General features: G+C 62.3%; 1 protein-coding gene across 1 annotated transcript in view; it reads left to right on the top strand.

Annotated features, from left to right (window-relative positions):
• The first annotated feature begins 392 nt into the window (after positions 1-392).
• SAE1 (SUMO1 activating enzyme subunit 1) overlaps positions 393-23,727 on the top strand; it is a 26,378-nt gene continuing 3,043 nt past the window's right edge. The window contains 8 exon segments of the mRNA XM_074937003.1: positions 393-530; positions 7,447-7,510; positions 7,512-7,559; positions 14,023-14,198; positions 15,554-15,694; positions 16,344-16,443; positions 19,905-20,010; positions 23,133-23,277. Coding sequence (XP_074793104.1) covers positions 424-530; positions 7,447-7,510; positions 7,512-7,559; positions 14,023-14,198; positions 15,554-15,694; positions 16,344-16,443; positions 19,905-20,010; positions 23,133-23,277 — 887 coding nt within the window. The 5' untranslated portion in view covers positions 393-423.

Below are 23,727 nucleotides of genomic sequence, written 5' to 3'. Positions count from 1 at the left end.
GGTCAGGACTGGGGGCGGGGCTGCCCCGTGCGCGGGGTCCGGGGGCGGGGTCAGGGCCGGGGGAGGGGCTGCCCCGTGCGCTGGGTCCGGGGGGCGGGGTCAGGGCCTAGGGGGCGGGGCTGCCCCGTGCGCTCAGTCCGGGGGCGGGGTCAGAGCCAGGGGAGGGGCTGCCCCGTGCGCTCAGTCCGGGGGGCGGGGTCAGAGCCAGGGGAGGGGCTGCCCCGTGCGCTCAGTCCGGGGGGCGTGGTCAGAGCCAGGGGGAGGGGCTGCCCTCTGCGCTCAGTGCGGGGGCGGGGTCGGGGCCGGGGGGCCGCCCCGTGCGCTCAGTCCGGGCGGGGCGGGGCGGGGCGGGGCGCGCGGCCCCTCTCACGTGGCGGGGGGCGGGCGCCGGAGTCACGTGGCCGGGCGCGCGGCGGCGGCGGGATGGTGGAGCAGGAGGGCGGCGGCGGCGGCTCGGGCGGCATCAGCGAGGAGGAGGCGGCGCAGTACGACCGGCAGATCCGGCTGTGGGGGCTGGAGGCGCAGCGCCGGTAGGGCCGGGGCGGGGATGGGGGGAGGGGTCAGAGTGATGGGGAGGGGAGCAGTGGGGTGGGGGGCGCTGCAGGGGGCGGGGGCGAGGAGGGAGGGGGATGGGGAAGGGTCAGTATGATGGAGTTGGGGGGATGGGGAGCAGTGGGGTGGGGGGCGCTGCAGGGGGCGGGGGCGAGGAGGGAGGGGTGGGGAAGGGTCAGTACTATGGAGTTGGGGGATGGGGAGCAGTGGGGTGGGGGCGCTGCAGGGGGCGGGGCGAGGAGGGAGGGGTGGGGAAGGGTCAGTACTATGGAGTTGGGGGGATGGGGAGCAGTGGGGTGGGGGGCGCTGCAGGGGGCGGGGGAGGGAGGGGTTGGGGAAGGGTCAGTACGATGGAGTTGGGGGGATGGGGAGCAGTGGGGTGGGGGCGCTGCAGGGGGTAGGGAGGGAGGGGGTGGGGAAGGGTCAGTACTATGGAGTTGGGGGGATGGGGAGCAGTGGGGTGGGGGCGCTGCAGGGGGCGGGAAGGGTCAGTACGATGGAGTTGGGGGGATGGGGAGCAGTGGGGTGGGGTCGCTGCAGGGGGTGGGGAGGGAGGGGGATGGGAAAGGGTCAGTACGATGGAGTTGGGGGGATGGGGAGCGGGCGGGGGGAATGGGGAGCAGTGGGGTGGGGGGCGCTGCAGAGAGCGGGGGCGAGGAGAGAGGGGGATGGGGAAGGGTCAGTACAATGGAGTTGGGGGATGGGGAGCAGTGGGGTGGGGGGCGCTGCAGTGGGCGGGGAGGGAGGGGGGTTGGGGAAGGGTCAGTACGATGGAGTTGGGGGGATGGGGAGCAGTGGGGTGGGGGGCGCTGCAGGAAGCGGGGGCGAGGAGAGAGGGGGTGGGGAAGGGTCAGTACGATGGAGTTGGGGGGATGGGGAGCGGGCGGGGGGAATGGGGAGCAGTGGGGTGGGGGCGCTGCAGGGGGCGGGGGTGGGGAGGGAGGGGGTGGGGAAGGGTCAGTACGATGGAGTTGGGGGGATGGGGAGCAGTGGGGTGGGGGGCGCTGCAGGGGGCGGGGGCGAGGAGGGAGGGGGATGGGGAAGGGTCAGTATGATGGAGTTGGGGGGATGGGGAGCAGTGGGGTGGGGGCGCTGCAGGAAGCGGGGGGCGGGGAGGGAGGGGTGGGGAAGGGTCAGTACGATGGAGTTGGGGGGATGGGAGCAGTGGGGTGGGGGGCGCTGCAGGGGGCGGGGGCGAGGAGGGAGGGGGATGGGGAAGGGTCAGTATGATGGAGTTGGGGGGATGGGGAGCAGTGGGGTGGGGGCGCTGCAGGAAGCGGGGGCGGGGAGGGAGGGGGTGGGGAAGGGTCAGTACGATGGAGTTGGGGGAATGGGGAGCAGTGGGGTGGGGGGCGCTGCAGGAAGCGGGAGCGAGGAGGGAGGGGTTGGGGAAGGGTCAGTACTATGGAGTTGGGGGGATGGGGAGCAGTGGGGTGGGGGGCGCTGCTGCAGGGACGGGGGCGGGGAGGGAGGGGCTGGGGAAGGGTCAGTACGATGGAGTTGGGGGGATGGGGAGCAGTGGGGTGGGGCGCTGCAGGGGGTAGGGAGGGAGGGGGTGGGGAAGGGTCAGTACTATGGAGTTGGGGGATGGGGAGCAGTGGGGTGGGGGGCGCTGCAGGGGGCGGGAAGGGGTCAGTACGATGGAGTTGGGGGGATGGGGAGCAGTGGGGTGGGGTCGCTGCAGGGGGTGGGGAGGGGAGGGGGATGGGAAAGGGTCAGTACGATGGAGTTGGGGGGATGGGGAGCGGGCGGGGGGAATGGGGAGCAGTGGGGGTGGGGGGCGCTGCAGAGAGCGGGGGCGAGGAGAGAGGGGGATGGGGAAGGGTCAGTACATGGAGTTGGGGGGATGGGGAGCAGTGGGGTGGGGGCGCTGCAGTGGGCGGGGAGGGAGGGGGTTGGGGAAGGGGTCAGTACGATGGAGTTGGGGGGATGGGGAGCAGTGGGGTGGGGGGCGCTGCAGGAAGCGGGGGCGAGGGAGAGAGGGGGTGGGGAAGGGTCAGTACGATGGAGTTGGGGGGATGGGGAGCGGGCGGGGGGAATGGGGAGCAGTGGGGTGGGGGCGCTGCAGGGGGCGGGGGTGGGGAGGGAGGGGGTGGGGAAGGGTCAGTACGATGGAGTTGGGGGATGGGGAGCAGTGGGGTGGGGGGCGCTGCAGGGGGCGGGGGCGAGGAGGGAGGGGGATGGGGAAGGGTCAGTATGATGGAGTTGGGGGGATGGGGAGCAGTGGGTGGGGGCGCTGCAGGAAGCGGGGGCGGGGGAGGGAGGGGGTGGGGAAGGGTCAGTACGATGGAGTTGGGGGGATGGGGAGCAGTGGGGTGGGGGGCGCTGCAGGGGGCGGGGGCGAGGAGGGAGGGGGATGGGGAAGGGTCAGTATGATGGAGTTGGGGGGATGGGGAGCAGTGGGGTGGGGGCCGCTGCAGGAAGCGGGGGCGGGGGAGGGAGGGGGTGGGGAAGGGTCAGTACGATGGAGTTGGGGGGAATGGGGAGCAGTGGGGTGGGGGGCGCTGCAGGAAGCGGGAGCGAGGAGGGAGGGGGTTGGGGGAAGGGTCAGTACTATGGAGTTGGGGGGATGGGGAGCAGTGGGGTGGGGGGCGCTGCAGGGGACGGGGGCGGGGGAGGGAGGGGCTGGGGAAGGGTCAGTACGATGGAGTTGGGGGGATGGGGAGCAGTGGGGGTGGGGGCGCCTGCAGGGGGTAGGGAGGGGGTTGGGGAAGGGTCAGTACGATGGAGTTGGGGGGATGGGGAGCGGGCGGGGGGAATGGGGAGCAGTGGGGTGGGGGGCGCTGCAGAGAGCGGGGGCGAGGAGAGAGGGGGATGGGGAAGGGTCAGTACAATGGAGTTGGGGGGATGGGGAGCAGTGGGGTGGGGGGCGCTGCAGTGGGCGGGGAGGGAGGGGGTTGGGGAAGGGTCAGTACGATGGAGTTGGGGGGATGGGGAGCAGTGGGGTGGGGGGCGCTGCAGGAAGCGGGGGCGGGGAGAGAGGGGGTGGGGAAGGGTCAGTACGATGGAGTTGGGGGGATGGGGAGCGGGCGGGGGGAATGGGGAGCAGTGGGGTGGGGGCGCTGCAGGAAGCGGGGGCGGGGAGGGAGGGGGATGGGGAAGGGTCAGTACGATGGAGTTGGGGGGATGGGGAGCAGTGGGGTGGGGGGCGCTGCAGGGGGCGGGGGCGAGGAGGGAGGGGGATGGGGAAGGTTCAGTACGATGGAGTTGGGGGGATGGGGAGCAGTGGGGTGGGGGGCGCTGCAGGGGACGGGAGCGAGGGGGAGGGGGTTGGGGAAGGGTCAGTACGATGGAGTTGGGGGGATGGGGAGCAGTGGGGTGGGGGCGCTGCAGGAAGCGGGGGCGAGGAGGGAGGGGGTTGGGGAAGGGTCAGTACGATGGAGTTGGGGGGATGGGGAGCGGGCGGGGGGATGGGGAGCAGTGGGGTGGGGGCGCTGCAGGAAGCGGGGGTGAGGAGAGAGGGGGATGGGGAAGGGTCAGTACGATGGAGTGTGGGGGGATGGGGAGCAGGCGGGGGGAATGGGGAGCAGTGGGGTGGGGGGCGCTACAGGGGACGGGGGCGAGGAGAGAGGGGGATGGGGAAGGGTCAGTACGATGGAGTTGGGGGGTTGGGGAGCGGGCGGGGGGAATGGGGAGCAGTGGGGTGGGGGCGCTGCAGGGGGCGGGGGTGGGGAGGGAGGGGGTGGGGAAGGGTCAGTACGATGGAGTTGGGGGGATGGGGAGCAGTGGGGTGGGGGGCGCTGCAGGGGGCGGGGGCGAGGAGGGAGGGGGATGGGGAAGGGTCAGTATGATGGAGTTGGGGGGATGGGGAGCAGTGGGGTGGGGGCGCTGCAGGAAGCGGGGGCGGGGAGGGAGGGGGTGGGAAGGGTCAGTACGATGGAGTTGGGGGGATGGGGAGCAGTGGGGTGGGGGCGCTGCAGGGGGGCGGGGGCGAGGAGGGAGGGGGATGGGGAAGGGTCAGTATGATGGAGTGGGGGGATGGGGAGCAGTGGGGTGGGGGCGCTGCAGGAAGCGGGGGGCGGGGAGGGAGGGGGTGGGGAAGGGTCAGTACGATGGAGTTGGGGGGATGGGGAGCGGGCGGGGGAATGGGGAGCAGTGGGGTGGGGGGCGCTGCAGGAAGCGGGAGCGAGGAGGGAGGGGGTTGGGGAAGGGTCAGTACTATGGAGTTGGGGGGATGGGGAGCAGTGGGGTGGGGGGCGCTGCAGGGGACGGGGGCGGGGAGGGAGGGGGTGGGGAAGGGGTCAGTACGATGGAGTTGGGGGGATGGGGAGCAGTGGGGTGGGGGCGCTGCAGGGGGTAGGGAGGGGGTTGGGGAAGGGTCAGTACGATGGAGTTGGGGGGATGGGGAGCGGGCGGGGGGAATGGGGAGCAGTGGGGTGGGGGGCGCTGCAGAGAGCGGGGGCGAGGAGAGAGGGGGATGGGGAAGGGTCAGTACAATGGAGTTGGGGGGATGGGGAGCAGTGGGGTGGGGGGCGCTGCAGTGGGCGGGGAGGGAGGGGGTTGGGGAAGGGTCAGTACGATGGAGTTGGGGGGATGGGGAGCAGTGGGGTGGGGGCGCTGCAGAGAGCGGGGAGAGAGGGGGTGGGGAAGGGTCAGTACGATGGAGTTGGGGGGATGGGGAGCAGTGGGATGGGGGCGCTGCAGGAAGCGGGGGCGAGGAGGGAGGGGGATGGGGAAGGGTCAGTACGATGGAGTTGGGGGGATGGGGAGCGGGCGGGGGGAATGGGGAGCAGTGGGGTGCGGGGCGCTGCAGGAAGCAGGGGCGAGGAGGGAGGGGGTTGGGGAAGGGTCAGTACGATGGAGTTGGGGGGATGGGGAGCGGGCGGGGGGAATGGGGAGCAGTGGGGTGGGGGGCGCGGCGGGGGCGAGGAGGGAGGGGGATGGGGAAGGGTCAGTATGATGGAGTTGGGGGGATGGGGAGCAGTGGGGTGGGGGCGCTGCAGGAAGCGGGGGCGGGGAGGGAGGGGGTGGGGAAGGGTCAGTACGATGGAGTTGGGGGGATGGGGAGCAGTGGGGTGGGGGGCGCTGCAGGGGGCGGGGGCGAGGAGGGAGGGGGATGGGGAAGGGTCAGTATGATGGAGTTGGGGGGATGGGGAGCAGTGGGGTGGGGGCGCTGCAGGAAGCGGGGGGCGGGGAGGGAGGGGGTGGGGAAGGGTCAGTACGATGGAGTTGGGGGGATGGGGAGCGGGCGGGGGGAATGGGGAGCAGTGGGGTGGGGGGCGCTGCAGGAAGCGGGAGCGAGGAGGGAGGGGGTTGGGGAAGGGTCAGTACTATGGAGTTGGGGGGATGGGGAGCAGGTGGGGTGGGGGCGCTGCAGGGGACGGGGGCGGGGAGGGAGGGGGTGGGGAAGGGTCAGTACGATGGAGTTGGGGGGATGGGGAGCAGTGGGGTGGGGTCGCTGCAGGGGTGGGGAGGGAGGGGGTTGGGGAAGGGTCAGTACGATGGAGTTGGGGGGATGGGGAGCGGGCGGGGGGAATGGGGAGCAGTGGGGTGGGGGGCGCTGCAGAGAGCGGGGCGAGGAGAGAGGGGGATGGGGAAGGGTCAGTACAATGGAGTTGGGGGGATGGGGAGCAGTGGGGTGGGGGGCGCTGCAGGGGGCGGGGGCGAGGAGGGAGGGGGATGGGGAAGGGTCAGTACGATGGAGTTGGGGGGATGGGGAGCAGTGGGGTGGGGGCGCTGCAGAGAGCGGGGAGAGAGGGGTGGGGAAGGGTCAGTACGATGGAGTTGGGGGGATGGGGAGCGGGCGGGGGGAATGGGGAGCAGTGGGGTGGGGGGCGCTGCAGGAAGCAGGGGCGAGGAGGGAGGGGGTTGGGGAAGGGTCAGTACGATGGAGTTGGGGGATGGGGAGCGGGCGGGGGAATGGGGAGCTGTGGGGTGGGGGCGCTGCAGGAAGCAGGGGCGAGGAGGGAGGGGGTTGGGGAAGGGTCAGTACGATGGAGTTGGGGGGATGGGGAGCGGGCGGGGGGAATGGGCAGCAGTGGGGTGGGGGGCGCTGCAGGAAGCAGGGGCGAGGAGGGAGGGGGTTGGGGAAGGGTCAGTACGATGGAGTTGGGGGGATGGGGAGCGGGCGGGGGGATGGGGAGCAGTGGGGTGGGGGGCGCTGCAGGAAGCGGGGGCGAGGAGGGAGGGGGATGGGGAAGGGTCAGTACGATGGAGTTGGGGGGATGGGGAGCGGGCGGGGGGGATGGGGAGCAGTGGGGTGGGGGGTGCTGCAGGAAGCGGGGGCGAGGAGGGAGGGGGATGGGGAAGGGTCAGTACGATGGGAGTTGGGGGGATGGGGAGCGGGCGGGGGGAATGGGGAGCAGTGGGGTGGGGGGCGCTGCAGGAAGCGGGGGCGAGGAGGGAGGGGGGCAGCGCTGTGTTAAACGTAAACCACTGAAGGAAGAAAGGGAAGGCAGGTTTTTGTGCTGCATGGGAACGTTTCCAAGCTGTGTTCGTCAATGGTCTGTTGTCAACGTTGGAACGAACCGTCACGTTTTGTTCAGCCTTGGGAACAACCTCCCTTCCCACGGCGTTCGCCTCTCAAGGCTCTCCTGCCGTTCAGGGCCTTCCTAACCCTGGCTGTGCCACGGCCTGGGCAGCAACTCCTCTGCCCCCTTCGCTGCGTCCCCGCTCCGTGGCCTGGCCCTGTGACCCCAGAGCCCACTTCACGTAGCAGGGTTGGGGGTGGCTCGCAGATCCTCGGTTGGGCCTCCCTTGCCTGGAGGACGCCCCTGTCGATTGGGGCAGCGCCCGCTGCCTTTCCTCGCGTCGTTGGCCCTGTGAGATGCTGGTTATCCGTGGGTGCTTCTCTCCTTGCCATCCTGTGGCTGGGAACGCAGAGCTGTTCTCCTCGCCCGCCGAGTCTCAGCTGGTGCCGTCCATCGTTAACACTGCCCATACATCTTGTTGCAGGCTGCGAGCGTCCCGGGTGCTGCTGGTTGGCATGAAGGGCCTGGGAGCAGAAGTGGCGAAGAACCCTCATCTTGGCAGGCGTCAAAGGCCTGACCATGCTCGACCATCAGCAGGTAGGAGCTCTTGGCTTGTTTCCTCTGGGATTTCTGAGCACACAGGTCCCTGCAGACTGCCCCGCCCCCGAGGCACGGCCATGCTGGAGCAAGCGGAGGGGGAGGGCTTGGTTCTCAGGGGTCCTTACGGCAGGCTCGTTGCAGGTTGGGACAAGAAGTTCCGGTCTGGGTGCTTCTCTGACCCCCATCATGGAGTCTCTTAGTGCCTCTCAAACACACAGGGATTCTATCCCCACCCACCCCTGTATGCGCCTGGATCTCTGTTTGGGGAGCCACGGGGCAGAGATAAGTGACCTCCCCAAGGTCACACAGGAAGTGCGTGGCGGGCCTGGGAATTGAACCAAGGTCTCCCTGTCCAGCACCCGATTCCCTGGCCCTCCCTCTCAAACTGTCCCTTGGAAACCCTGCTGCTTGCCCAGCTGGGGCCATGCTTCCTTGTCGCTGCATCATGCTGGCATCCTCCCAGGTTTGTTACCACTTGGGGGCATAGCCTTTGCCAGGTGGCTCTCTCTGACCTGGTCCCTGTAGTCCTTATCAGTGCTCTGAGGTGTGTAAGGTATGGAACAGGGCAGTTCTGGAAGTGCTGATAGTCTAGGGGCTTGCCACTTCTGCTTTAGCTGGGATGGAAGGTGGGTCATGGTAAGTAAGTGCCTCAGTTGAGTATTTCCATTCCTTGCCCCTCACCCCCGGTGTGCAGCACCCTGAGGAGCTGACTTTCCTTCTGGGGCTGTGTCACGGAGTCCCCGGGCGATGCTCTGGAACTGCTCCCCATGAAGCGAGGCAGGACTCTGGGGAGTCTCCTTTCTGTGAGCAGCCTGACTTCAGGACACACAGCTCTCACAGCTTCCCCCTTCCTGGGTCTGACCTCGGAGCATTCAGCATCCTCTGCCCCTCCATGCACTTCCCACAGCGAGTCCGCCCAGGCGGGCTCCTGGGGAAGCCAGAGGGTCCTGCACCCCAACTTCGCAGTCAGACGGGACTCTCAGCCAGCCAGTAAAACAGAAGGTTTATTAGACGACAGGAACATGGTCTAACACAGAGCTTGCAGGTGAAGAGAACGGGACCCCTCAGCTGGGTGCATTTTGGGGGGCAGTGAGCCAGACAACCACGTCTACCCTTCACTCCATGTCCCAGCCAGCCCCAAACTGAAACTATCACCAGCCCCTCCTCCTCTGGGCTTTCCCAGGCCAGGAAGTCACCTGATCCTTTGTTCTCCAACCCTTTAGCTCTCACCTTGTAGGGGGGAAGGGCCCAGGCCATCAGTTGCCAGGAAACAGGGTGTTGGCCATTGTCTGTGTCCAGACCCCTGCACACACCTGCTCTCTAGGGCTCTGCAAGGATCATACACCCTTACCCCACCACCTAGAGACTTAAGAATTGCCTAGGGGAAACTGAGGCACCCCCACACTATTCAGAGGAAACATTAAGAACAGTCCCACTTCGTCACATCTCTCCCCCCTTCGAGATCGAACTGAGTGGGGTCACTTTAGCCGGTGACCTGGGGAAGTTCGAAGCCGCCAACATTCCCAGGGATGCCCCAGCATCTCTCCCATTCCTTGGTCGGAGTTACACCAGGCCCTTCCAGTTTCACGCCCTCCCTTAGGTCGGGGGGATGGTCGATAGCACTTGCAGGCCGCATGTGGGAAGGTTTATGCGGCCCGTGCCCTTTGGCCACCCCAAAACCCCAGGGGGTCAAACTGGGATTGGGTCTTCTCCCCAACAAGCTGGCCAAACACAGCCACTTGGTTATAGGACTGTTTAACTTTCTTAACAGCTTTCACTCCATCTGAGACCTTCTCAAAGCTATCCACACTGGGTCTTTCAACAGGAAAGTCAGTGGATCCATTCACAACAGAAAATTTCTGGCTGTTAGGAACTGAAACTTTCTTGATTAATGACAGGTTTCAGAGTAACAGCCGTGTTAGTCTGTATTCGCAAAAAGAAAAGGAGTACTTGTGGCACCGTAGAGACTAACCAATTTATTTGAGCATGAGCTTTCGTGCGAAAGCTCATGCTCAAATAAATTGGTTAAATTGGTTAGTCTCTACGGTGCCACAAGTACTCCTTTTCTTTTTTCTGGATTAAATCACTTTCACACCTTTCAGTTGCAGTAAACTGCTTGCAAAGACTCCATGAGGATTCCTTTCCCTAGGGCTTTTCTATGCAACAATTCACCCCTCACAGAAATTCTGTTCTTAACCTCTTTCCCTAGGGCTTGCTCTAGAGGAACACTTTCCTGAGCAACAACAGACTCTTTCTGGGTCTCCCTTACATCCAGAATCACCTCTGGCCCATCCGGCGGATTCCTACACAATCCCCTTTCAGGCAAACTGACAGACTTCCTAGATAAAAGGCTAGAAGCATTCTCCTTCCCTTTGCCACACACAAGTGCAGGAATCTTTTCCTTCTTGCTACAGGTTTCCACACCCTCAGTAGGTAACACAATCACATCACCTTCATGCTCTCCTTGTGCCCTGGCTAGGATCTCACCCTGATCAGACAGAGTTGCGACACCCTTTCCCAACCACACACTAGCAACAGGCAAAATACAAGCACCAGAATTGTCTGGTCTCTGGGATTTTACATAGACACTAACTGGATGCAACCTAGTTACAGGGCCATTCTCCCGAGCAGACACAAACTTAGGACCCTTCCCTTCCTGGGCTTTAGCTGAATCCAGAGCCAACTCTGAGACAACTGCACGACCCTCAACCATCACAGGCTGAAAGGCCCCTTCTGTCTGCTCCACAGACAAAGAAGAGCCGGACACACTTTCTCCTTTCCCAGACACACAGCTTGGGATCTCGTTCCCCTTGTCCCAGCACACAAGGCTGGTCACAGACAAGTGCTTGGAGACCAGGGTAGCTCCCTCCATAGGCAAGTCAATACCTCTGACAGACACAGGCACGTTTCCTTCCCTGTCACACTTCTCCACCCAGGTAACAGGTAAGGTCCAGGGACACTCATCTTCCACTCTCCTGGCCTTCCCACCCTGCTGACTAGACACAGCCATCAGCTCACAAGGCTGCCTAGGCTCATCCAAACTTTCCTTCCCAGGCACTTAGCCACTCCCAACAGATCCCCTGCCCTGCCTGTGTCTCCCCCCCGCCCCCCTCAGCTGGGGTCTCAGCTCTCACTGTGCTCAGCTCAGTGGCCTTGCTGTCCCAGTGGGGGTAGGCAGCGAGCTCGCTGCTTTCCTCACTGCATCAGAGCCAGTGTGAGCCCCCTGAGCCCTCTCTCCGGTGTGCAAGGGGGCAGGGAGCATCTCTCTGTCTCACCCAGCCCCAGGGGTCTGGTTACAGGCAGGCAGGTAGCCTGAGCCTAGCAGCTCCTCCCCGCTGCCACCCAGGTCATCTGCATTTTCACTGACCGTTTCCCTCTCCGCCGATTGGTTCCCTGGATTCAAATTCAAACCCTTGGCAGTTACAGGAGCAGGGCCTGGATCCTGCCCCAAAGAGACAGTCGCCCCACAACAGGGTCTCGCAGCTGGTATCCTGGAGAACCCCAATGGCCAGCCAGCCCCACCCCTCCTGGGTCTGCACAGGGATCTGGGCCATAGGCAGGGCGAGGGGCTTCATCCCTGGGACCCTCACCCAGTCCCTCAGCATCTGAGGCTGCACCACCCAGGGCCTGACAACAGTTCTCTCTGTCCCAGGATCTCGCCGTCCCAGGATCTCGCCACCCCAGGAATGTCTCCCCATTGACCATCACCTTCCGCTCCCACTGGAGGTCCGAGGGGCCTGACCCCAGGAAACTCCACACAGACATATAGGTTGGGGTCAGGAGGGGGAGCGTGTTCACCTCCCCACCCCTCTGGCTGACGGAGTCTATGGCCTCGGGACCCAGCAAGGGAGCTAGACACCGGGGCTTTTCCGCAGGGTCCCCCTGGTTCAAATCTCCAGCCTGCTCAAAGGCAGTGAGGTGGGCATCCACATCCCCCCCTTCTTAACCAGGGGCAGCAATTTAGTCTCGAGGTTCCCTGCAGAACTGGCCCCCCGGGGTCTATCCCCACTCACCCCTGGGGGGTCCCCTAGGCCTCTCTGCTCCCCCACCGCCAGTTCATGCTGCTGCTGCTTCTGCAGCTCTTTCTCGGGCTCTCGCTGTCTCTCACAGTCCTCTTGCTCTCTCAGACTCAGCTCCAATCCTGTCCGTCTCCGATCCCCCGATGGGAAACCCGATCATGAAGACCCTCGTCTGGTCGGGGACAGGAGTCTTGGGGATGCCTGGCTCCCACTCCAGCTGCTCCCAGATCCTGCCATAGCCCCATTTGGGGGTCAGGAATCTGTTCCTTAGAGCGGTCATCCTCCTCCAGCTGCACGATGAACTGCGCTTTGGTGAACTTTCCAATGCTCAACCCTTCCTTTCTGCACAGGGTTACAATGTCCTTCTTAAGGAGATGGTGACAGGCCATCACTCTGCTCTTCCCAAGTTGTTGTGGACTCACAGGCCTGTGTGCTCTCAACTCCCCACGGTTTCCAGGGAGAACCCCTCGTGTGCCAGCCCTTCTCGAGGTCACCACCTTTTTGCCAGGGTCAAGCTGCAGATGCCTCCGCCCCTGGGACCGCTCGCTGCAATCAATCCCCAGGGGACCCTGTTACTGCAAAAGTCCTTCTCTCTGGTCACACACTCCCAGGGGTTAACCGCCCCCTGAAACGGTCTCTCCTGAATCTTTAGCACGCCAGGTCCCCATCAATCCCCCTTCGTTTTACTGGTCTCCAGTCACTTACTGCAGGAAGTGCCATCCACGAGGTGCAGTAGATCCCGCCTCGGCCACCAGTTGTCACGGAGTCCCTGGGTGATGCTCTGGAACTGCTCCCTACGAAGCCAGGCAGGACTCTGGGGAAGTCTCCTTTCTGTGAGCAGCCTGTCTGCAGGACACAAAGCTCACACAGCTTCCACCTTCCTGAGTCTGACCTCGGAGCATTCAGTATCCTCTGCCCCTCCGTGCGCTTCCCACAGCGAGTCTGCTCAGGCGGGGTCCTGGGGAAGCCAGAGCGTCCTGCCCCCCAACTCCGCAGTCAGACGGGACTCTCAGCCAGCCAGTAAAACAGAGGTTTATTAGACAACAGGAACATGGTCTAACACAGAGACCATGTAGGTGCAGAGAACAGGACCATTTTGGGGGGCAACGAGCCAGACAACCACGTCTATACTTCACTCCATTTCCCCAGCCAGCCCCAAACTGAAACTTCCTCCAGCCCCTCCTCCTCTGGGCTTTGTCCCTTTCCGGGGGCCAGGAGGTCACCGGATTCCTTTGTTCTCCAACCCTTTAGCTCTCACCTTGCAGGGGGTAAGGACCCAGGCCATCAGTTGCCAGGAAACAGGGTGTCGGCCATTCTCTGTGTCCAGATCCCTGCACACACCTGCTCTCTAGGGCTCTGCAAGGATCATACACCCTTACCCCACCCCCTAGATACTTAAGAACTGCCTAGGGGAAACTGAGGCACCCCCACAATATTCAGAGGAAACATTAAGAACAGTCCCACTTCATCACAGGCATGAGCTCGCTGAGGGGACAGGCCCCGTTGTTCTCACCTAGAGCTGCCCACTTTAGAAGATGTGCCAGTCTTTAAGCACCCCAGGTTCACGGAGGTGGCTGCCGTGCTGCCACCTGCCCTCTACGACAGGCTGGCAAACAGAGACCAGGGCGCCCCGCATGGTGTGTCGAGAACACAAACGGGCAGCATGGCCTGGTGGCTAAGGGAGCACTCGCCCGCAGCGGTGAAGTCGGCACCGAGACGTGCCTGCAGGGCAGGCGGAGAACACAGTCTGTGAGTTCGGCGAGGCCAAGGCTGAGTTCTCTCTGCCCCGGCATGTCTGGTCTGAGTAGCAGCCGGCGTCCTCCGTTGCTGTGCCTTGCTTTGCTTGCAATTCCTGGTGCAGGCGCTAGGCCGCGGTGCTGGGCCGTGCAGTGCGGCTGTGACTTCACATCGGGCACCAGGTGGAGCTCTTGGCTTTAGAGCCGCTCGCTGGCTAAGGCACAGAGCGCAAGAGGAAGGTGAGTGGAGGGGGAGCAGCTGCATCGGGGAAGCTTCCCCTTGTACCTGCTGCATGTGCCCGAGGGGGCTGTCTTGGAGGGCATGGCAGTGGGTCTGAGCCGCTCTGAGCACAGCCGGGGTTCCCTGGTGTCACTGGGGGCTCTGACTGGTAGGATGCGACACCCCCAGCTCTTGCTGTTCGGCAGCTCCCGCTCAGGCTGGCTGGATTTGTACCATTTAACCCCCAAACCAGCCCCTTCCTTCATGCCTCATAACTGTCACTCTTCTCCCTAGTGGCTTTGGATGAGTGTTTTAGTTCCTGCCTGACAAGAACTGTGCCCTGCCAGTGGGGAAGCTGGCCCCTTGCAGGCCCGTGTCTCCTGTGTTCCCACTTGTGTAAATGGCCCGTGGTGATACTGCCTCTCGGGGTCCTGCCACTTGCCAACCGTTCAGAGATGGGTTGGGTTTGTTTCCCCCTGCCCCAGGTATCGCAGGAGGACACGAGAGCTCAGTTCCTGATTCCCGTGGGCTCGCTGGGCCGCAACAGAGCCGAAGCCTCTTTGGAACGGGCTCAGAACCTCAACCCCATGGTAGACGTAAAAGCTGACCCGGAGAATATCGAAAACAAAGCCGAAGATTTCTTTACTCAGTTTGATGCTGTAAGTGGAAGGTGGGGTGCGTGTGGGGAGGGGGCATTGGGCAGAGGTGTCCTTGGGTGGTTAATTGAAGTTGGTATAAAAACAGATGCAGTTAAACTACTATGAATCCCTGTGTAGATGCTTTTCACTCGCTCTAAAGCTGGTTATGTCAGTTTAGCTTACACCTGTATGTTTCCAGGCAGAAGCTAAACCAACAGACCAGGTTTAAACCGATTTAAGCACAACCCTGCAGGGATTCACACCCGTTTAACTAAACTGGTTTAAACCATTATCTTTAATTAACCTGATGCACCTTTGTGTGTAGCCACGGCTGTGAGTTGGCATGGATGGGGGAGGATCTTTATACCATTTGTTTCCTGTTTGTATATGCTCTGTTTTGGATGGGTTTACTTCATTTTCTGGCTCCCCTGGGCTGGCATCTTGTGGGGCCATTGAGTTTCCAGCACTGCAGGAAAATTTTCAGGGAAAAAAAATCCTGAAAATGCAAACCTGTTACCATCACACAGTTAAGGATCATGACTGGGGCTGCTTTAGTCGATTTTCCTGATTTTATATTATTTCCTTCCAAAAAACCACCCCAAAACAGTAAAATCCATTCCTGCCCGACCTAACTTTTGGGCATAAGCTAATGGGGAGTGTCCCTTTAAATCTGTGTCACCTGGCTTCTACAGAATGACTGGGTTGGTCTGTGGGTGCTTTGCTGAAGGGTTGTCACTATGCGTCTGGTTTGGCAAGCTGAATATCTGTTTGTAAATAGCATCTGCTTCTGTTCTGGCCTGTCTCTAGTCTGCAAAGCTGGAAGATGGGCAGGAGGGAATAAGGCCTTACTTATCCAGGAGACTTGACCGGAGTGGCTATTATGGCACACGCCGGACGCTAGCTACTCTGGGATGTGTCTCCACGCAGGGAGTGACTCTGGAGTAGCCATGCTGGTCCATTGCCCTGTGTGGACACGCCCTGTGTTTAAATTAAATGAAAAGTGTCTGTGTTTGGCTTTGTTGCCTGGAGCAAGCTGGGCTCTGCCACCTCTCAACTCCTTATCCTCCCTGGAGAGGAGCCTGTTGGAATTAGCAGCCGTCACAACGTAGTGCCCTGCTGCCAGGAGGGATAATTGATAGTAGCTGCATGTAAAGCACTGTTCTTTGTCTCGCTGTGAGTGGAGGGCTGCCCTGCCCAAGACCCCTGCCATTGCCCAGGAGGGGCGGGGGTTCACTCCCTCCTAGGGAACAGGGCCTGTTTATCTAACCCTGGTCTCAGAAGGGGGGCGGGGGGCGGAGGTTTGTAAATGTGCAGGTTCTGCTGCTCCTGTCCGTGTCGGGGCCGGGGGGGAGTGACTGGTGCTTCTGCCTCCTCCCAGGTGCCTGACCTGCTGCTCCCGCTGCGTCCTGGTGAGGGTCGATCAGATCTGCCACAAAAGTGGCATCAAGTTCTTCACCGGGGACATCTTTGGCTACTATGGCTACATGTTCGCCAACCTGGGGGCGCACGAGTTCGTGGAGTAAGTCTGGCTTTGCGGGAGGAGAGCGGCCATCCCCCGAACACCCCCACGCTCGGGGGGTGCACTGAGACCTGCGGTGCTAGCACAAGCCTGTTGGCAAAGCCCCAGGCAGCACCTGGTATGTGCAGAACGGAGCAGCCCAGGAAACCACAGGCCGCGGCGTGCAGCTGGCAGCTCCGCGTGCTGGGCTCTTACCCTTGTTGGCCATCGTTCCATTTTTGGGAAGTCACTGTGAAGGCCTAACAGGCAGGGGAAGCTAAGTTACCAAAGGGGGCGGTCTGTGTGCTGGGAGGTGGGGGGAGATGCGCTGTAAATGGGTGTAATTGTGGCCATGATGTTTTGAGAGACAGTTCAGGCATGGAGGCTCTTCTGTGAGCCAGTGGGATTCTCTTGCACAGATCATCCGCTTCAGGGCGGATGGGTTTTGCCCCATAGCAGCCTTTCTTCCCCTCAGCACACAGCTGTGTGCGGAAGCCCCCTGCCGACAGGCTCGGCCTGTGTTAAAGCTGAGACCTAGTGTACTGTGTCCAGGACTCGGAGGTGCTGGGCCTGCCGTCTTTCTCATGAGAACGTGAAAAATGATGGGTTCCAGTTCTGGCCTCCCTCAGCCAGGGACTGCGGTAGTAAATCTCTCCCTGTCTCTCTGCAGAGAGAAGACCAAGGTCACCAAAGCCAGCCAGGGAGTGGAAGATGGGCCCGACACCAAAAAAGTCAAGCTCGATTCAACAGAGACAACCATGGTGAAAAAGGTGCGTGACAGTGCCCCTGTCAGCCACCAAAGAGCACCCATGTTACGGGGAAACGTCAAGTCTACGTCTAGGTAGATTCCCCCCCCCCCCCCCCCCCCGCAGCAGAGGCGCTGGGTCTGTCTGGTGGCTTGTGGTACACAGGATGCAGTTGTTAAGACAGCAGCTTCAGGGTGTGCATGGTGAGCCATGGGTGGGATGATTGCTGCGTTGGGAAGGCATTATGGAGTTCCTGGCTTTGCTTCTGTCTGTTGCTGGTGAGCCATGTGGCCTGGGTCTGCACCCCTGCCTCATTTAACTGTGTGAGCTCAATGTCATGAGAACATAAGTGTCTTCCTCTCCCTTTGAAATGAGGGGCTGTGATGGCAGGTTACCTATCCCAGCTTGACAGCGCGTTGTCTGTAATGGGGTTTGGATGATGGACCTGTTGTTTGCAGGAACATTTCTTTGTCCTGAGGTCTCTGTGGTCATTCAGAACTCTGGTCCTTTCTTTATAACCAGAGCCTAGATCCTCTGGGGGTTTCTGAATGGAGCCCTAAGAGTTATCCCATGGTAACGTAAGGTAGCCCCAGTTGGCCAGAGCCAAGGGTGGAAGCCATGGGTAATGTCAGTACAGATGATCTTGGGAGGTTTTGAGTGAGTGAAGGAAGTGTAAGGTGCCATGTTACCCTGGTGGCTGCAGAGTTTTCATCCCCATGAGAATCTCCTTGAATGGCTCCGAGCCAGAAACTTGCTGTGGAATTTCCCAGCTGTGTGTTGGTGTTCGCTCTGTCAGGCTGGGCTATTGAGGATCCAGCCTCGGTATGCAATAAATGAGTCTCCCTGGCCTTGGCTCAGGTCAGCGGCTGTGCACGTTGAATGGCAGGGGTCCCTAAGCTGGTTCTGTCAAAAATTCAGCTTCTGGACCCAGCCTTCTGTGACTAGCTTGTTGGATGAGTTAGGCTCCATCTACTCCCCCCCGCTTCGGGTGGGGAGGGGTTTTTACCAATATACTTGCTACGGGAACAGCCCCTAGCATGGACACCGCTGTACTGTGATAGGTCGTTCCCCTTCCTGTCTGGGAACAGCTGTGCAGGTGGAAGGCAGCATTATCCTGGTATTGCTGTGCCCTGCTGTAACTAGACCGGTACACCTTGGGTGTGTAGCCAAGCCCTCCGCTCCCCCCCCCCCCCCCCAAACGCCAGGGCCAGAAGCTGCCGCGTTGCCTCTGTCAGCTGATTCCTAAGCCCCTGTGTAAGCGGGAGGGTGGCTGGGGGGTGAAGGGAGACGGGAGAGGGCAGAGGCTTTCACGTTTAAAAGCCTCGGGCCTGGCCATTGTTAGGGTCTCGCAGCTGGAAGTGGAAATCCCCCGGCTTTATCTGGCTATGAGGAGAATGCGAGCAGCTTAATGGCCTTTTGTGTCCTTTCTCTCGGCTTGTCAATCAGGGGGCGTTTAGTGCACTTCGCCCCAAGCTGGGCCAGATCGGAAGATATGGGAGTATTCCCCGGATGCCGCTGCTAGCCAGCTGTCCTCCTCCCCCGATCGGGGCTGGGATTCCGATCCATGTCAGCTCAGGTTTAGTATGCAGCAGATTCCTATAGAGAGTTTCCAGCATGCCGATGCCTGGGACAAGTCCCCTCCGGGGAATATGGATCTAAAGGCCTGGGGGCAAACACAGTGCTTCCTGTGCCTTCTCTCGTGGCTTCGCTGCAAATTCCCGAGCCCGCGGCGCCGTGGTGCGCTGGCAGCAGCCTGGTGGGTTACTGCGGGGGCAGCTTCCCCAAGTGACAGAACGCAGCGAGCGGTGTTTAGCACTGCTTGTCGAGGCAAGGCCTCCGCTCTCGTTTGGTGGCTCGTCTGTCCTCAGCGTTTCTTGTGACCTGGCTGGGGTTGCTTTGGGGGTCATGTGCCCTCCGGTGGAGCAGAGATGGGGTCACCTCGCAGTCACTCCACCGCCCGTTTCTTTCCCCTGCTGCAAGTCTGAATGCAGCCAGGGCCTGGGAGGGTGGCAATCTGCAGTGCTGTGCTCTGCCGCTGGGGTGCCAGAGAAACGGGAGCTTCTTGGCATCACGTTTCCTTTGTGTAACCAGACGTGCTGCACAGGGAGGCTCAAGGCAGCTTGTACGTGTGTTCTCCTGCAGTTAGGCAAAAGCAGAGATGGGGGGGGAATCAAGTGTTGGAACCAGTGTCCTGTGGGCGTGGTGGCCCTTTCAGCCCATACACCAAGACTGGGCTTCTGCCTGGAAGATCCTCCCTAACTCAGCCAGATGTTCTGGGTGGGACGCAGGAGCTGTTCTCCTGACAATTAATCCGACCGCCTGAGGCAGATGCTTTCTGGGACACTAGTGGCCTGAGCCCTGGTTCTCTGCTCCCCATTTATACTCTGCATCCGGGAGCTGAGCGCAGTGGGTGGGATTTTCCAGAGCTCTTAGCACTGGCCAAACCCTGAGGACAGGGAGTTTGTCCAGTGATTCTAGCGGGAGAGCCCTCTGCAAAGCGCTCTGAGCACAGACTGTTGTTAACACTCTACTCCCAAGTCTCAGATTGAAACCTCCCCCTTGTCCCAACTCTACTTGTCCCAGTCCCTGGGCTCTGTGGGCTACTGGGCGGGGGTGGTACATTGCAGCATTGTGCTGAGGATTGAGAGCCGCAGGGAGAGACTGCCCAGGAGGCTCCCCTGCAAGTGACTCATGGCGTTCCCAGGGTCAGAGCTAATTCCTTGACAGCATCCCTCCTCCAGGCTAGGCCATGTATTCAATCCAGCTGTGGGTAGCGGTGGTGGTTCCTGCTGTGCTCAGCGCTGCGTGTAGCCCCCGGCGCTCCTCTGGACCGCTTCCCTTGCGGGGCTGCTGTCTGCATCGCAGGTGCGCGTGCATGAGACCGGCAAGCTGTTCTGGCTGGGGCAGATTGCGCTCTGCAGCTGGCAGGAGTTAAATGTTTGAATTTCTGAGACCCCGAGAAGTCTCTAGCCAGATTCCCGTCCGGCTGTGTTCCTGCTCTCTGGAACCAGGGCAAGAGAGTGCCCCTGAGCGGGGCTCTTAGAATACCCCGCCCCAGGTGAATCCCGGACGAGCGTGCAGAGTTTGGGAATCAGGGAGTGATGGTGATCGGCAGAAGCCCCTGCAGACTTTACCCACTTAACCCCTTCATAACTCTTCCCCATCTCTTGCCCCTACAGCAGGCTTTGGACCAGGCACTCGGCTCCGTCCGCTGGGTGGCTAGCTCACTTCTGCCTCCACAGCCTGATCTTGTGTCGGTCCCTGGCCACCTCACACTGAGTCGAGGGCTGGCGTCACTGGGCCCGTGGCTAGTCTTGCGGGCCGGCCTGCGGCCCGGTCACTGAGCCCAGGGCTGGCGTCGCTGGGCCGGCCTGCAGTCTGGTCACTGAGCCCAGTGTTCGTTCCCTGCTCGTTCCGCTCTCCGTAGGCAGGACTCTCCCCCCCCCCCCCCCCCAGCCCCTCTCACGCTGGCTTTCCCATTGCAGCGGGTGGTTTTCTGCCAGCTGAAGGAGGCGCTGGCAGTCGACTGGAGCAGCGAGAAGGCGAAGGCAGCCCTGAAGCGCACCGCCCCGGACTACTTCCTGCTCCAGGGTAAGGGATGCCTGGGAGGCCTTGTGCTCGCACCCTCCCAAGGAGGGGTGGGGTTGGGGAGCAGGCTGCTTCCCCACTCTGTGACTCAGCTTCCCCATCCTTGCCGGGAGGAGGCCACAGGCCCAGTTCCCACGGGGTGCGTAGTTGGGGTAGGCTCTGAGGCTTTATCCTCCCACACATGCACCCCAGTGTTGGCTGGGCTGGCGTGAGCCACGCACTGTGCCTGGCTCTCTGAATGCTGTGCTCTCTTCCTGGGGAGACGGCTGTTCCCCCAGAGAGCGGCTCCTGTCCTGCTCTTGGCTTGCTCAGGCATCTGCACTCAGCTGGGAGTGGGGTCTGCTCGTCTCTGCCCAGCGCAGGCCTGGCCAGCGTGCTGTCAGCGCCAGAGTCTGCCGAGGGAGCGCCAGGCCCCGCTCAGCCGAGCAAGCACGCGGCACTTCCTGTGGCAGGAGCTGGCTTTGATTTGTTGGCTTTGAGGTTAATGCAAGTTTACCATAACAGCAGTGAGCTAAAAATACTTGGGCGAGTGTGGAAACAGCCGCGCTCCCCAGAGCGGAAGCGCCCTGCCAGCTAGGAGGGACCGGCCCGGCCCCAGCGTGTGGTTTGCCCGCTGCCCTCTCCCTCCAGCGCGCCGCGCTCAGGCGCCGGTGCCCACACGGGCTGCAATCTCGGTGAAGCCACAGCCCCAGGCGGGGTTTTCCAGTGACGTGAGCCAGCGCTGGCTCCCAGATTAATAGCCTACACCACTTCTGCCCCAGAGGCGGGGCTGTGAGCTCCTGCCCACGCCTGGCAGCGCCCGCCTCCCCGCACAGCAGGGGGTCCAGAGGGTAAAGACAGGGCTAACGCTCGTTGGGGCTCACTGCAGGCATCGGACACGCCTGCCGCTCCTGGCTGCCTCAGAGGTATCCAGGCCTCCCATCCCCTCCCAGCTGCCTGGCTAGGATTCCTCCTGCTGAGTCAGGCTCTGGGGGAGGAGGTGTTGGCGTTGCAGGGCTCCAAGCCTTGTGCTGTCCCCCACGCTGGCCTGTTCCCTCCAGAGCTGCATTGGCGGCTGCTGTGGCCGGAGAGCCAGCGCTGCCTGCCTGCCCGATGCTGGGCGATCGGCTCTGGCTGCCCCTGCGTCTGGGAGGGGACTTGACCCGCCCGTCGCTGGAGACTGTTTTCCCGCTGGCTGTCGGGCAGCACTCGGCGTCTGACTGGCGCTGCTCGCCCGTGTTCAGTCCCCAGCCGTGCGGGGCTTTCCCCGGCCATGGGAGGCAAAACACCTTAAACAACAGGAGAACGTGGCTGTCAATTGGCAAATCGTCCCTGGGGCTCGCAGGCAGGGGTAGGACAGGAATGGATTCAAAGCCCCCCTTTGACATGAACGCCGTCTTCGTATTCCTTTGTTCTGGCAGCGCCCGGGGCCCGGACGGAGAGCGGGGCTCCATGGGGCCGGGGCCTGCACAGACAGAGTGTGAGTGAAAGTCCCTGCCCCAGAGAGCTTGATCTGAACCCACAAGGGAGACACAGGGGAGGGATTGAGGCACTGAGAGGGGCAGTGACCAAGGTTAGCTAGCAGGTCAGTGGCAGAATGAGAATAGACTCCTGGATCCCTCAGCTCCAGTCCCATCACACTGCCTGGTACACGTTGGTGCCTCTGAATTGGCCTAGGTATTCAGCAGTCGCAGGAGCTGTTCCCGCCTCTGCCAGGGCACTGGCTCCCAGTGAGGGTTAGTGGTGGCCGAGGTCCCTGTTCCTGGCTCTGCCGGGGTGCTGGCTCCTCGTGAGGGGTTGGTGGCTGGGGTCCCTGTTCCCGGTTGTGCTGGGACGCTGGCTCCTCGTGAGGGGTTGGTGGTGGCCGGGCGCTGGCTCGCTGTCGGGGTTTCCTTCTCTGCTGGCCTGTAGCGGGCTGCAAAGTGCTGACGCTCCCAAAAGATGAGTTAAAATCGCTGCTCCTGTTTGCTTTACCGTAAGTCATTGCAGACACGCTGGGCCTCTTGGCTGCTTTCCCAGCAGCCCCCAGGACCCTGTCAGATGTGGCAGGGGAGGTAGCCGCCCGGTGCCAGCCTGCCCCCTCGTTAGCGCCCGGGCAGACGGCATGGATGGCAGGCAGGCAGCCCAGATAAACACCAGGCCCAGCTGCTGCCTGTGTTCTCTGCCCTTCCTGGATCTGCCGACGTGATCTGTGCTGGGCTGGGAGTCGCTCCCCTGGCTCCGGGAAGATGGATGGCAGGGCCTAGACTGACCCTTCGTCTCTATCGCCCGATGAGCCAGCAGCTCAAAAGAAACGAGCAGACCTAAGGGCTTTGGCCTGTGGGGTGGCTGGAACCGCAACAAGCCAGGCCAGGGTCTGGGTGGGGAGAGAACCAGCCTTCAGACCTGGCGGTGGCAGTGATCGTGCCGCTCCGGCACCGCTGTGCTAGGAGGGGGTTGGGCGGGGAGCTCGGCTGCTGAAGGGTTTTGTTCCAGGGCGGTGCTGGAGCCGCAGCTTTGCCCAGCTCAATCAGAGCCCGCCCAGCTGGCAGCGCTGCCTCCCCAAAGCACTGCGTAGCCTGGGGGACCCCGGCACCGGCCTGAGAGCGAGCATATCCCTGTTCTACAGACGGGGCGTCCAGCGATGTGCTTGGGTCACTAGGCCTGGCCTCTCGCCATGTCTCCCCTGAGTTATTCTTTGCCGTCGGTACATTGGCAGTGCTCCGTGCCAGCTGAGATCAGGGCACCGTGTGCCCAGCATGACACAGGCAGACAATCCTCTCTTGCCTTCCAAACAGGTCTGATGAGGAAGGTGTGCTGGGAATAGATCCTAGCCCTCCTGAACCCCAGGCCAGTGCTCTGTCCACTGGTCCAGGCTACCTCCACCTGGCATGAACCGTGTGCATGTGCATCTCTGACCCAGGCACGGGGCGGCTGTGCCAATGCCCTCGGGCGCGCACAGGGTCTGTAGCAGGGAATTTTCCTGCAAGTGGAGCCGTGTTCTCTGGATTCTCCCATTAGCACTTTTCTTGGCCCCCGGCGCAGTAAAGGTCTCCCCAGGCAGAAGCCCAGTGAGGAATCTCGTTGGATATCGGAGAGGGTAACTAGCACGCCCCCAGGGATTGGGATTGTGACCTCCCCTCTTCTTCCCCCCCCCCCCCCTCCAGTGCTGCTGAAATTCCGGACGGATAAAGGGAGGGACCCATTGCCGGAGAGCTGTGCCGAAGACTCGGAGCTGCTGCTGCAGATCCGAAATGAGGTGCTGGACTCCCTGGGTGTCAGTGCAGACCTGCTGCCCGACGACTTCATCAGGTGCGCTGGTTTGGCTGCAGTCCAGTGTCGGGGCTGGGATCGGGACTCTAGGCCTGGTGCCAAGCATGCGGTTCAGTCACATCCTCACAGGAGAGTACCTTCCCTTAGCCAGGTACCATTGTCCGCCCTGGGTGCTCCTCACTGCCCACATGTAAACCCAAGCAAAGCGGGTCCCAAAGGAAGTGCCTGTCCAATGGGCCCGTCTGCCAGACAAACACACACCCCCGTGTGTCCCGGCTACATCCCTTGGGGGCTGCCCATCATGGGGCACGGGAGCTTGCATGTGCCCACAGGTACTAGACTGAAAACTTGACTTTGTGAAGCACCTGGGGCCTGTGTCCGTGGCTTGTGAATAGCCCCCTGGCTCCATAGGGTATCTTGGTGTGTCTCTTCCGTGGGTGCAGGGATTTCTGGGGGGTGGAACTGCCTTTCCTGTACCAGCTCTGCTGG

This window comes from Natator depressus, chromosome 23, assembly GCF_965152275.1.
Source record: "Natator depressus isolate rNatDep1 chromosome 23, rNatDep2.hap1, whole genome shotgun sequence".
Taxonomy (NCBI): domain Eukaryota; kingdom Metazoa; phylum Chordata; order Testudines; family Cheloniidae; genus Natator; species Natator depressus.
This window is presented reverse-complemented; position numbering and strand designations above follow the sequence as displayed.